This window comes from Yamadazyma tenuis, chromosome 5, assembly GCF_029203305.1.
Source record: "Yamadazyma tenuis chromosome 5, complete sequence".
In the NCBI taxonomy this organism is placed as follows: Eukaryota; Fungi; Ascomycota; class Pichiomycetes; order Serinales; family Debaryomycetaceae; genus Yamadazyma; species Yamadazyma tenuis.
The window spans coordinates 478,269-491,551 of record NC_089465.1 but is presented as its reverse complement, the minus strand read 5'-3'; the positions used below and the strand labels follow the sequence as shown (position 1 = coordinate 491,551).

At 46.0% G+C, this 13,283-nt stretch overlaps 9 protein-coding genes across 9 annotated transcripts; 3 read left to right on the top strand and 6 right to left on the bottom strand. All coding sequences in view use genetic code 12, as the record gives it.

The window, feature by feature from the left end:
* Positions 1–53: 53 nt before the first annotated feature.
* Positions 54–1,778, bottom strand: PCL7 (cyclin-like protein interacting with PHO85; the record flags this gene model as incomplete). Its single annotated transcript, XM_006686268.2, has 2 exons — positions 54–1,427; positions 1,632–1,778. 2 exons carry the CDS (start codon positions 1,776–1,778, stop codon positions 54–56), a joined length of 1,521 nt encoding a protein of 506 aa, XP_006686331.2.
* Positions 1,779–2,472: 694 nt separating this feature from the next.
* Positions 2,473–2,751, top strand: PSN45_003903 (uncharacterized protein; the record flags this gene model as incomplete). The annotated part of the gene is made up of 1 exon (XM_006686269.2): positions 2,473–2,751. The coding sequence occupies one exon, from the start codon at positions 2,473–2,475 to the stop codon at positions 2,749–2,751; it is 279 nt and encodes a 92-aa protein (XP_006686332.1).
* Positions 2,752–3,105: 354 nt separating this feature from the next.
* Positions 3,106–3,948, bottom strand: PSN45_003902 (uncharacterized protein; the record flags this gene model as incomplete). Its single annotated transcript, XM_006686270.2, has 1 exon — positions 3,106–3,948. One exon carries the CDS (start codon positions 3,946–3,948, stop codon positions 3,106–3,108), a length of 843 nt encoding a protein of 280 aa, XP_006686333.1.
* A 310-nt stretch (positions 3,949–4,258) lies between these two features.
* On the bottom strand, positions 4,259–5,194 carry BIM1 (microtubule integrity protein mal3; the record flags this gene model as incomplete). The annotated part of the gene is made up of 1 exon (XM_006686271.1): positions 4,259–5,194. One exon carries the CDS (start codon positions 5,192–5,194, stop codon positions 4,259–4,261), a length of 936 nt encoding a protein of 311 aa, XP_006686334.1.
* A 78-nt stretch (positions 5,195–5,272) lies between these two features.
* On the bottom strand, positions 5,273–6,400 carry PSN45_003900 (ubiquitin-conjugating enzyme; the record flags this gene model as incomplete). The annotated part of the gene is made up of 1 exon (XM_006686577.1): positions 5,273–6,400. One exon carries the CDS (start codon positions 6,398–6,400, stop codon positions 5,273–5,275), a length of 1,128 nt encoding a protein of 375 aa, XP_006686640.1.
* A 480-nt stretch (positions 6,401–6,880) lies between these two features.
* Positions 6,881–8,632, top strand: ILV3 (dihydroxy-acid dehydratase ilv3; the record flags this gene model as incomplete). Its single annotated transcript, XM_006686579.1, has 1 exon — positions 6,881–8,632. The coding sequence occupies one exon, from the start codon at positions 6,881–6,883 to the stop codon at positions 8,630–8,632; it is 1,752 nt and encodes a 583-aa protein (XP_006686642.1).
* Positions 8,633–8,775: 143 nt separating this feature from the next.
* On the bottom strand, positions 8,776–9,351 carry PSN45_003898 (uncharacterized protein; the record flags this gene model as incomplete). Its single annotated transcript, XM_006686272.2, has 1 exon — positions 8,776–9,351. The coding sequence occupies one exon, from the start codon at positions 9,349–9,351 to the stop codon at positions 8,776–8,778; it is 576 nt and encodes a 191-aa protein (XP_006686335.2).
* A 50-nt stretch (positions 9,352–9,401) lies between these two features.
* On the bottom strand, positions 9,402–10,742 carry apm1 (AP-1 adaptor complex mu subunit Apm1; the record flags this gene model as incomplete). Its single annotated transcript, XM_006686273.2, has 1 exon — positions 9,402–10,742. One exon carries the CDS (start codon positions 10,740–10,742, stop codon positions 9,402–9,404), a length of 1,341 nt encoding a protein of 446 aa, XP_006686336.1.
* A 1,177-nt stretch (positions 10,743–11,919) lies between these two features.
* GAS5 (1,3-beta-glucanosyltransferase) lies at positions 11,920–13,278 on the top strand (the record flags this gene model as incomplete). Its single annotated transcript, XM_006686581.1, has 1 exon — positions 11,920–13,278. One exon carries the CDS (start codon positions 11,920–11,922, stop codon positions 13,276–13,278), a length of 1,359 nt encoding a protein of 452 aa, XP_006686644.1.
* Between the last annotated feature and the right edge of the window lie 5 nt (positions 13,279–13,283).

Sequence of the window (13,283 nt, the reverse complement as noted above, 5' to 3'; positions counted from 1 at the left end):
CTAATGTTACTAAATGAATTGAACACCCCATGGGCTTTTGTGTCTATCGACTTTTAACTGTGCGTCTGCTGAGGTTGCGGCTGCACTTCACTGGAGTTGGATTGTTGGCTTGGGAGCTGTGATCCCGAATCGGTACTTGGAGGAATAGTATCAATGCTAGTGTTATGGACCAACTCGTTGGTGATTTGTTCCCGTTTCCAGAACCTCAAAAGTAGATCTCCATAGTTCTGCAAATCTTCCACCGAGATCATGAGCTTGAAGTCAAGAAGCAATAAGAATTGTAACTCCAAGTAATTTAATTCCTCTAATGGTAGGCCCCCGACCTTGGCGTACCGGAGATTCTTGTAGAAGATGTCAGAAAAGAACTTAGACGAAACGGTTATACCTGAAATAATCAACCGGTGGATATTGTACGAATCCATCACAAACAATTGCTCGCCGTCGGGGTCACCTTCTTTCTTCAAGTTGTTGGCCTTCTTGGCTATCCGGTCAAAATACACCAAAAGTGAAAGAAACACCTCATTTGTTACCGGACAATACTTCAACACCCTCGAAAGATACGCATGGAGCGAGATTCCAGGGACGTTGGTTCCATGGAATGCAAGCACATTGGCCAAGTATCTATTTTTCATCTCATCTTCTTCATCCCCGTCCAGACTATCATCCTCTATTATCGACTCATTGACATTGATCCTGTTGGGATCCTGTTGCTTCTGTTGAAGATCTTCTTGATGCTGATGGTGCTGCTTCCTCTGGAGCTTCTTCTGGCGCTTTTCCTCCTTCAACTTCTGGCGAATGGCGATGGTACTGTCAAAGTGGTTGGGATGGAGCTTATCGTTAGCCTCGATTATCTTGGTCAACAAGCATGAAAGCATCAAGATCAAGTCGTTCACAGGGTAATCGACAATGTTGATGTGTTCCTCGTCATTACCATCTGCTAGTGACAAGTTACTGAAAAACTCTCCGTACGTCATGTAGTGATCAGGCTCCGTCACGTAGTTGATGGCCTGTGGCGGTGTAGGGACGATGTTGGTCAACAGATTATCGCTGGTGGTGAACGAATGCTGGTGCAATGGCAGTGGTCTCTGTTGCTGGTGCTGGTGCTGTTGAAGGTTTTGGTTGGTCAGGCCCGAGGTATGCTGGAAGTTGGGGATCACGTTATTATCGACGTTCAAGTTGGTGGTAGGAATCGAGTGTGAGGGCCGGAAACTGTACTTGTTGTAGGAGTTGTTGGATGAATACGATGAGCTGACCATATTGGGAGTATTATGGGAAGAAGGAATATAGCTCAAAGAATCACGTTTGAAGGGTTCAGACGTATAACTGGCATGGAATGAGCCTTGGAGCGGCTGGTACGAGTTCTGTTGAGGCTGGAACGAATTCTGGAACGATCCCTGGGTCTGCTGGACCGCCGGTGGCGGCTGGCCCTGAAACCTACTCACGGATGAATAATAGCTCGGGGGATTGTGGGGAGCAGACTGAGAAATCAGGTGGCCTTGGAACGGGACCGGGGCCACCGCCGACGACACCGACAGTGATCCACCCACCGAGATCCCACCAGCCGACGATGTCGCCAGTCCGTGCTTCGAGTGCCCTGGCAGCAGGGGAAATGGTGACGGGTGGATACCTACCGCTGGCGGAATAAATGTCCCTGAAGCTGAAGCCGAGCTATTATTGGGTGGGTGGGTAGGAAACCCGTGGTTCTGGAGATTCTTGGTCAAGTTCGACACCTTTGGTTTTTGGAACTCCTGGGACTCAGATGAGTCCAAGTTCATCATGTTACTGTTGGGGTTCTGGAGAAAGGTTAGTAAGAGGTCTGAAGCACTGGGGCGAGCGGGCTTATGATGATGTCAGTACATAGCGTGCGCTCAGGGTGAGGGTACATACATCCATCTGACGGGGCTGGCCAGATCCTATTAACAGTGGTAATAATACAATGATGGGAGAATCTGAAAATAGGTGATTATGGGATTGTTTTTAAATTTTCCGTGCCAATTTGCTGTGAGAACAAAAATTTGGAGCGCCGTCGACACACTTAGTAGAAACAGAGCAAAGTCGGTTTTGCCGGTACAGTGACGTAGGTTAAAAGGGATGGCAGAGTGTCACAAACAGCTGGGTGACGGGATGGGTGAAGGCTGGGATATCAGAGCCGTGGTCACAGGAATTAGGGTTTATGTCCACCGTGCCAGCCGCACACAGCGACGCACCTAAGTGCACGCGGATCTCGACCGGCGCCGGCCGTGTCACCTGGTCTGCGAGCAGATCCATAAGTCGCTGGCGGTGGGTTTGAACATCACCTATGCACGCCGGACTTATGGGCCCACGTCCACCGTCGACATTTGGCCCGTCCGCAACCTGACCGCTAGTGGTATATGAGACCATTTGACCTCGGGCCGTTGGTCACGTGAGCTCCACACCCGATCTTGTCCTATAACCACAGTCGCATTTTAAACGTTAAACGTTAAAATTCCAATGTCTACATTATCCAAGGTCACCCTAGGCACCTCCATAGCATTTGCTGTGGGGTCGTTTGTGTTCATCAACTACTCCCAGCAGACGGAGCGGGAGTCGCTCAGAGAAGGGCCCATCCGGGACGCCAAACGTTTGGAGCAACGGTTCCAGAATAATCGGAAGCTCATGCGGAACGACCTCGAGCACCAACAACAGATCAAATTGAAACAGCAGTTCGAAAGCGTCCAGCCGTTGACGGGCGAGGTAATCCGTGGGGCGCCACAGGACGATGACGCCTGACTTACACGGCCTTTGCCGAGGCTACTTATACTTGTAAATAGTTAATAGAGGAGTGTTTGTGTTCTTGGAGACACCAAAAGGTAACGATATTAAGCTCTTGATGTACTATGATGCACTTTTTGTTGTGCCACCACTCCAGCCGTGTTTCGCCTCAAGCAGCCCGCCAAAACGACGGCCTAAAGAGAGGATGTTGAAACCGTCAAAGGTTTATGCCAAATCTATGGCCGGTGTGGTGGGGTGTTGAAGAAAAAAAAAATTGCACGTTCGAGAAGCGATGTTCTGTAACGCGCACCAAAATTTATGTGAATTAATCTATTACAACTCCTTAATTGATCATAATTTTACATATCCCCCTTATTCCATCTTGCCCACGATATCTTCGTCATCGACCCAGTTGTGTGATCGTGGTGATATCATCGGCATGTTGGGGGTGCTTGAATGCTTGTAGGAAACCGAATCTAAACGGGAGTGGGTATTTGATTCAGAATGCACATCTGAAAAACCGGCCTTCGAGTCCAAGTAGCCGCCGGCGACAAACAGGACCGAGGCCTCGTCTTTTACTAAGTACGAGTCCACTGGTACGGTGGGTGGAGATGTGGACGATGTAGCAGATGAGGATGATGGAGGGTATTGAGAAACCGAGTTCTTTCTGCCATGCACAGGCGTATCGTCGTCTTGGAAAAGACTATTTCGCCTGCTACTGCTGTCAAACACCCCGGGAGACTCCGCCACGTCTTTGTCAGTCATTCCCACCAAAATACTCGCAGCTTCAAGTAATTGCACCTGCTGATGTTTGGAGATGAGAAGCTTCTTGGTGACGTTCCATTCGGGTGTGTGCTCCCATAGGTGTTTGGCAAGTGACAGAATGTGTTTGTAGCCTTTCCCACAAGCCTCGCATTTCAATTCTTCTTTTAGACGACCTGATTCACCTTCGCTGATACGACGGGCCACAAACTCTCGTGAGAGCGTTGGTACCGACGACGACATCGCCGCCTCATCGGTAGTGTCTTCTATGGCCTCGCCATTATCCGGTCGAAATACCGGCCTCGTCTGGTGACCTTGACTAAAACTCCGGTGATGCTGAGAGTAATGAGGTACACCGGTTCCATACTGGTGATGGTGCTTGGCGGGGATTGTGTACGGCGATGACGCAGAGCTGCGTCGGTTGTAATTGAACTGGGTATGTGCCGACGTCATGGCCAAATTGGTGGGCTTCAGACGTTACCTGGATGTAATTGAGTGAAAAATCGTAGAAAAAAGGGTGTGTGCGCCGCAAATATGTTCAAAAGCTTTTCCAAACGGGTGGTCGTCTGGGTTTATATGTTCTGGATGCTCTGATATCACTGGGTGATGGCAATAGTTATTAGGTCCCTAAGGAAATGGATGATTTTTGTACAAAAGGTGTGAGTTAAAAATTTTCTTTAACGGTTTCGCATCTGTCTGCTGTGGCTTGTACAGGATTTCTCCATGAGAATATAAAAATATTACTATGCAATAACCCTAAACACTAAAAAGTTTCGGCCTCGAGATTGAATCGGTCGGCCTCCACCGACATTTCGACATCGGCAGCAACCACCCCATCGTCGTCTCCGTTACTAATTTCAAACCCCTCCTGGGTAGCACATAGAATCGCATACACCTCATCGATAAGTTCCATCGACCCAGCACCAATGGTCCGGTCTCCCAACACCACTGTTTGTTGGTTGTTGGCCACCGCCTCTTTGGTAATATTGACGAGTTCTTCGATGCTGATAAGTTTATTGTAGAAGAAGTTGCGTTCGATTTCCAACGGGTCTCTTTCCTCTTTGACATGCTGCAATTCGGCCGTCAACTCCTCGATATGAGTTCTGGCCTCCGCCAACTGCTTGGTTAGCTGCACCACTTTTGCACTGGTGGCCGTGGCACCGCCGGAGGAACCATTGCTTATGCTTGAAGAAACAGGTCCGCTGATGCTTCTGGGACCGGCATTAATACGACTTCCAACGGCAGACGGCGCCCGTGACGACGCCAGCACCGATCTCACACTGCCACCAGCACTGCTGACTTGGCGGCTCGACCCAGGCGTGGGGGCTGCAGTTCTTCCCTGTCGTCTACCGACAGCGTCATATTCGATGTTCAAATCCTTCCTTTCCATCCAATACTTTTTGAGCCATTGCAAAAGCTCCAAGTTGTCCTGGAGCCGGCACTTGATGATTCTGTCCACATCGATGTTACGTGACACGCCGTGTTTTTGAAACGAAGCCTGAAGAATCTTCATGTTGGTCGAGCAGTCGTAATCGGTTTTAGCCCCCATCTTAACTCGGGCCATAGGCACATCCTGATAAATCGAGTCCATGAGCTGACAATACGCTGCACCATTTCCACACTGCTCGACTTTGGTGTACGAGAGGTCCAAAGTATTGTTGAGCCACTTGAGTAGCTCTGTTCTTGATTCCCCAACCATGTTGTTTACTTTTAAGCACCGCGACCGATTGATCGCGCACTGCGAATTCTCAGATGTCTCATTACTGTTTTATATCTACTACTTCTTCTGTTCTTCTGTTCTCTTCAAGAACTCCTTCAACTTATCACGCTTCTTGTGCTTCTTTTTATTACTGGAGCCCCCAGACGTATCCGAACGGAAACTACGAATCGACATCGACTTCTTCAACTTGTCGACATTGCTGTGGGACGATTGGGCGGAAATGGTTTCGTTGTCTTTGGAGCTGGTACTGCTGACAGTGGAGACTTTTTCACTGGCACTGGCTTCTTTGGCGGCATCGGAAAACAGTTGCACCTTCGAGTCCACCTCCTGGAGAAACCGAAGCTTCTCGCCCTCAACTATGGGATCCAAAGGTTCTTCTGGCCCTTCGATTTCATTAACTGGTGACACCGATTTGGAGCAAAGCTCCAAAACTTGCCGGTTCACCTTTTCAGCAATATATTTCTTTGCGTTGTTGTAGTCGACGTTGTGGTCAATGGAATCAACTGAATTCTGCTTGGAATGGGTGATTTCATCCACCTTGTTGATGAACTCCTGGGTGATCTGCTTACCCACATCTTTTATGACATTGATCGACTTAGAGGAATTCTCTTGCAACGCGATTTCAAGTTCTTGATCTTGCAGTATTATATCGTCTTGCTGGCCGGCCTTGGCTCCACTTCTAGCTCGCTCTCCTTCGTAGAATGTTCCATGTTTCCAGATGGTGTATTGAGCAAAACTTTCGAAGCCGGCCTTATCGTGACGAAATAAGTTCGCCAGATCGATATTCAACGGTGAATCGGGTTCAGGATCATCAATAAGCACGAGAATCGCAACCACAAGATGCTCAAGGTTCCATGCTGGAGTCCAGCTTTCGGACTTTAAGATATCCAAGCAGATTTCACCAGTGTCAACGTTGATATTAGGATGGAAAATGGGAGTGGCACCACTGAAGGAGATCTTGGGGGGAACTATGGGGTACTGTTGGGGAACTGAGATATTCAAAGTCCACTGGCCATTATGATAGAATTTGGAGTCAATTTTAGACGGCTTGCAAATAACCGACTGCCATTCATAAACACTTGATTCCACATCCTTTGGAGCGAGACTTAGTATCTGATGGTTACTATAGTTGGGTGCAACCTTGGATAGCTGGTTAAGCTCTTTAAAAAGTCTTTTTTCTGCCATGATGCCCTAGTAGAAGTAGTAGTCAACCTTTTCACAGTCGCATCCGAGCGTGACAGGGACGGGTTGTGTGTCGTGCGGCCACCCAAATCTGGGGCGCTGGCAGGGAGAGAGCCTGGCGTCAGCACACCGCCAGTCCTAGGGGCGCATTTCAGCCCCACGCCGGTACCGGACGGACGGGTCCGCTGAGACTCTCATCTAATTCTATGTGTGCTATTTCCACCTATTTCAAGCCAAATTCTCCTGCTCCTTCTCCATCCCACGCCTATACTCCATTCTATTTAAGGGTTTTCTGTTTCCTCCCAATCCTCCTTCCTAAATAACCGTTTTAGTCACTATCTCTTCTGACATATATGTGCGGTTTAATTGGGCGTTGAGTCCGAGATCCCATTGCTCCTGTACACACCCAAAGCGAATTTTTTTCTCTGTAACTTGACTCACTGAAAAATCCATCAGAAAACTATTAACTCTATAAACGTAAGTATGAAGCAGTTTGTCAGGGCGTTTGCTCAGACAGCCATGAGGCTGCTGAAGAAGCTCAACAAATACTCGTCGATTGTTACGGAAGATGTCAGTCAAGGTGCCTCACAAGCCATGTTGTACGCTACAGGCTTCACCGATGAAGATATGGGTAAAGCTCAAATCGGAGTGGGGTCCGTGTGGTGGACCGGAAATCCTTGTAATATGCATTTGATGGACTTGAACCATATTTGTACCGCTAGTGTGAACAAGGCTGGAATGAAAGGGATGCAATTTAACTCGATCGGAGTGTCTGACGGTATTACCAACGGAACTGAGGGTATGAAATACTCATTACAGTCAAGAGAAATCATCGCTGACTCTTTTGAAACCATGACTTTGGCCCAGATGTACGACGGGAACATCGCCATTCCTTCGTGTGATAAGAATATGCCCGGGGTGTTGATGGCTATGGGAAGACACAATAGACCATCCATCATGATGTATGGAGGTACCATTTTACCCGGTGAAACCACCTGTGGCCAGAACAACCCCAATATGCCCAAGAAGGTGGACATTGTGTCGGCTTTCCAGAGTTTCGGACAATACTTGTCAAAACAAATCAGTAACGAAGAAAGAATGGATATCATCAAGCACTCATGTCCTGGACCAGGTGCTTGTGGTGGTATGTACACCGCCAACACCATGTCGAGTGCTGCTGAGGTATTGGGATTGTCGTTGCCATACTCGTCGTCGGCACCCGCTGTTTCTGCCAAAAAGAGGGAAGAATGTGACAACATTGGTTATGCGATCAAGCACTTGTTGGAAATTGACTTGAAACCAAGAGATATCATCACCAAGACGTCGTTTGAAAACGCCATCACCTACGTTATTGCTACCGGTGGATCCACCAATGCTGTCTTGCACTTGATTGCCATTGCATCGTCTTTTGACATTGAGATCACCATCGATGATTTCCAGAGAATCAGTGATGCAACACCTTTGATCTGTGATTTCAGACCAAGTGGTAAGTACGTCATGGCCGACTTACACGACTTCGGAGGTACTCCTGCTGTCATGAAGTTGTTGTTGGAAGAAGGATTTTTGGATGGTTCACAGTTGACTGTCACCGGGAAGACCATTGCTGAAAACTTGAAAGAATTGCCAGGGTTACCCGAAGGCCAAGATATTGTCAGACCTATTAACAACCCCTTGAAGTCTACCGGACATTTGCAAATTTTGAAGGGTTCTTTGGCTCCGGGTGGTGCTGTTGGTAAGATCACTGGTAAAGAAGGTACTTACTTCAAAGGTACTGCCAGAGTTTTCGACAAGGAAGAAGGATTTATTGCTGCTTTGGGTGAAGGACAGATCAAAAAGGGTGAGAAGACCGTGTGCGTCATCAGAAACGAAGGTCCTAAAGGTGGCCCAGGTATGCCTGAAATGTTGAAGCCCAGTAGTGCAATCATGGGTTACGGTTTAGGTAAGGATGTTGCCTTGTTGACTGACGGAAGATTCTCTGGAGGTTCTCATGGTTTCTTGATTGGGCACGTGACTCCCGAGGCCGCTGTTGGTGGACCTGTTGGTTTGGTGGAAGATGGAGATGAAATCATCATCGATGCCGAGAACAATAGGTTGGATTTGTTGGTAAGTGAAGAGATCTTGGCGGAGAGAAGAAAGAAGTGGTCTCCTCCAGAACCAAGATACAAAAGAGGTACTTTGTTCAAGTACCTGAAGTTGGTGACCGACGCCTCTAAAGGTTGTGTCACCGATTTGTGAAAGATGCATGGGGATTAATTTTGCCTAGAAGGCATTGAATTTTTTTATATTCATCTTTTCACTTCTAAAGTCGTCGAATGACTAGAAATTATGTACATAGTCCATAGAAGGATTTAATATCACGATATTTATACGAATAGCGTCTAGGGACAGAGTTTGGCCAAGAGGTCAAGAAGCCATTCCTGATCATTTTTTAGGTTGGGATAGTGATACGCTTGTTTTAGCACAAAGTATGGCATCTGAAGCTGAGAAAGGTTCTTGATCGACTCAACTTGTAGCTGTTGACATTCTTGTATTATTTTCATATCAAACTCATGCAAGCCATTGGAGTTGGAAGTTTCTTCAAGTTTCTTTCTTTCAAGTACGCTTGATCGCTGAAAATCACCATGCTTTCTTATCAAAGACTTAAGTTGTGCTTTTGTGGACAGGTTCCGAAGAGCATTTTGAACATACTTTTCTACCAAGAACCTCTCAGTAAGTATGGTGGGATCTAATGGATCTTCATCTTCTTCTGATTTGGTTTCTCGTATACTGGTGCTATTCAAAAGCTTGAGAATCTTCTGTGTATAGTAGACTTTCTTGGATATCAATTGTTTGAGCTCTGTATGGTTAACTTGCTTGGCTATCTGGTCTGCGTACAGGGGTTTCAAGTTGCGTAGAGACTTGGACTTAGACACGAGTCTGTACTGTCTTATTTCCTCTTTCACGAGCTCCTCCATGATTGCACTGGTGCGAAAAATATCTATTTAGCTTTACTGAGAATTATGTACTACTTGGTTCTGATGGTGTAATCTTCACCAGATTGAGTTATGTACCTGACCCATGGATAACTTTGGTATTGTAACTTAGGCTCATTGATTCTCAAGTACCTCACTTGGATTCCGGATGTGGTGAAATAAGGAATGGAAAAATTCACCTTAATAGGCTTCTTTAAGATGTAGTTGTCATCGTTATCAACGGCTGGCAAGCCCAATTCGGCTTTCATATGGTACAGTTTACCACCGGGGAATGTCTTCAACTTCCAAATGATACACGACTTCTCTGGGATCCATTTGACTGTCCCATACTCAGGAACAAACTTAGGAGTATCGGCATCATCAGGAATTGGAATAACAATCTCCACGTTATTGGCAGTGGACTTCTTTTTGATCAGTGCTTTCACCGAGCACAAGATTTCAATTCTCGAATGCTTGTGAACCTTGGTTTTGCAGTTCACGGCAATCAATGGCTTCATCAAAAATTGCGTAGAAGACAACCGATAAGACATTAATGTGAACTCCCCATCCGGAGGAATGAATGTGATGATTCTCTCGTTTTCAAACTTCGACAATCTAACACACTGATGAAACTTGATGTCTTCCATCTCAATACCTTTAGCATTGGTGCTGCCACCGGTCTCCTCATTGGTGTTGAATATACCTTTATCGTTCAAGCCCAATCTCAAGTCAGGCATACCGCTCAAATGAGACTTGATTTTGACTTCTCCCAAGATCTCGCTATTCAACACCTGGCCATTGGCATTGATCAACATATTGATAGATTCGATGACATCCAAAAACGCTTCGTTCTTCTTGTAGAAAATGCCTTCTTTTCTCCAACTAACCGAGTTGGTCACAGCGTTGGGCGGCTGGACAACTCTAGACGGTGTATTTCTGATCAATTTATAGTAATCCTGCGTGATGTATTCTTTCAATATCTTTGTGTCCGTGGTTTGAGCCAACCCAAAGTCCATCATTTCATCAAGCAATTCGTAGATAATTACAAAGTTATCTCTGATAGATTCTTCTTCCAAGTGTTTGAAATATTGAGTCAAAACTTCCACGAGCTTGGATAAAAATATTATAATGGACATGATGTTTTCATTCTTCAATGTCAATGCACATATGTAAAGGTTGTTGTGATTTATGAACACATAGTTGACTCCTTGGTGATGTATGAAGGGTCTATAATTCGAATCATCCGTTGCTGAGCCGGTGGAGTTGGATGTATTTTCCAACTCCAACAACAAAAGCGGGAACTTTTCTATAGCACTGGTGTCTATGTCGCCTCTGTAGTCTCTGGACAACAAGGACTTGCCCTTGATATCCAAAAAATGAATCTGGGATGCCATATTTCACACTAACAGCAGTGAGTTTCGTTGTTGATTTTGTTTGATCAAATGTGCGCGTAATTCTAAAACTGTTTGCAAACAACAAGAGAGAGCCCACCAATGTCCCAAAAGTTTTGTATTTAATACCTGTAGTGCCTTTGTGGTGGTAGGTTATTGGTACTATTCCTGGACCAAGAGCCTGTGAATTGGTGTCTGCAACATCGCCTCCTCAACAACATTACCAGACACAAGAGAAAAAAAGCCAAATCCAATGTATTTATAGTATGCGCTGAGGTGGTTATGTATAGGGACTTAAGTCTATTTGTGCTGGTCTTTTGGGTTTGGTCTATTTGAAGTAGCGGCTGTACACATAAAGTTAAGCACGAGCAAAACAACCTGGCGCATGATTCTGACGCATGATGCAAAGTTTACTCTGCCCCGAGAACTCCCATCCTCTGGTCAAAACCCTATACTGAATACAAATTCAATATTGTACCGAGTCGCACCCTTCACGCTGAGCCCACTACCCCATCACGAGCCTCCACATTCAGATTGCAAATCCTCGTATTCAGATTATTCGAATCTCAAAGCTACTAAACACCTAAACGGAAACTAGCCCATACCGGTCACGATGCTACCACTAATGCGGTACCATGGTGATGGGGCACGGGTGGAAAATAAAAGCAGGCCAAGCGAATACCAAAAAGTTTCTTGGTTCTGCTTTGGCTTGCTGGGGCTTTGTGCATACTCCCCACAAAGACAGGGAGAGGCTTAATAATGTACCAAGAAAAAACCGTTCCACTGTGACGCAGTTCGACAATAACAGCCATCTTTGGTATTGAACCAAATCTTGACCTACTTCAACGACCGTGTATCAGCACACATGTAAGCAAAGCATGTGTGGGTGTTACAAGCTCTTGCTCACCAATCGCATATATTTCGCAACCATATAAAGGACACCCCTTAATATATAGGAACCTGTTAGCGAGATTAAATTGTTCTATATTTGTAAAGGACAACACAACGGGAAGTTTCTATTTTATCTTCAAGCGACTGTGAGTGTTTTTTTAGCAGTATTTGATGAGTTTCTCTCTCCGGGTATTTTGTTTATTTAAACCTGGCTAGATTTCCACTTTTTATAATAACTAATATCTTGTTCATAGACACTTTCCCAAATCGCCATCCTTTTTAATCCACTATGAACTGGTTGTCTCTCTTATTGTTTGTGTCATATGTGCTCTCAATTGCACCAATCGAGGTGAAGGGAAATGGCTTTTTTGACTCAGTAACCCACAAAAGGTTCTACATCAGAGGCTTGGACTATCAGCCGGGAGGCTCCTCAAACTTGAAAGACCCCATTTCTGACCCTGACACTTGTGAACGAGACATTCCGTACTTTCAAAAATTGGGTGTCAACACCATCCGAATCTATTCTATTGATAACACAAAAGACCACAAAGAGTGTATGAACAAGTTGGCCGATGCGGGTATCTATGTTCTCTTCGATGTGAACACTCCATCTGCCTCCATCACCCGAGGCAATGATTCCGACTGTTCGTACAACACCATGTACTTGAATGAGGTTTTCGCATCCATGTTGAAGGTTGCTAATTATGACAACACCTTGGGATTTTTTGCTGCCAACGAAGTCATCAACGACCAGGCTTCTACCGCCGCTGCCACCAATGTCAAGGCAGTCGTAAGAGATATGAAACACTTTCTTAAGAATAGAGGCCTTAGACAGATTCCCGTGGGATACTCCGCCGCAGATGTTGAGGAAAATAGGTTGAACACCGCGGAGTTCTTCAACTGTGGAGACGATGACATGGCTCGAGTCGACACGTTAGGCTTCAATGACTACTCATGGTGTGGAGACTCGAGCTACACCACTAGTGGCTACGACCAAAAAGTCAAGAGCTTCTCCGACTACTCCATTCCCTTATTCTTTTCTGAATATGGCTGCAACAAGGTGAGCCCAAGACAATTCACCGAAATCGAAGCCATCTACTCAGAGGATATGACTGGGGTATTTTCGGGTGGGTTGGTGTATGAATACTCGGAAGAGTCCAATGAGTATGGGTTGGTGAACCTCGATGGTGATGATGTAAAGACCAATGACGACTTTAACAACTTGCAGTCCATGTTCGCCAAGGTCGAAAACCCCAGTGGAGATGGTGGCTACCAAGCAGACTTAGAACACTCGGAATGTCCTTCCAAGTCCAGTAATTGGCAAGCGTCAAATGATATTCCTGATACTCCCAAAGGGGCTTTGAAGTACATTATTGCAGATGCTGAGCCATCTGGAAACGGGTTCAATGCCAGTACCCAGTGGGCTTGTGTTGCTGGTGGTAACGATGAAGATGATTCGGGCAACTATAGCTCTATTGCCTCTTCTATGCCTACTTCTGGTGGTAGGTCCGGCTCTAGTTCCAGTGGATCTAGCGATGACGATGATGATGGCCACCACAGGCGTTCTTCGTCTGGCCTCGCTTCTTCCGTCAATGGGGTGGGATGGTTGCCAATGGTAGCCATTGCCATTGGCGTATTCGTTTTCTAGTTGAA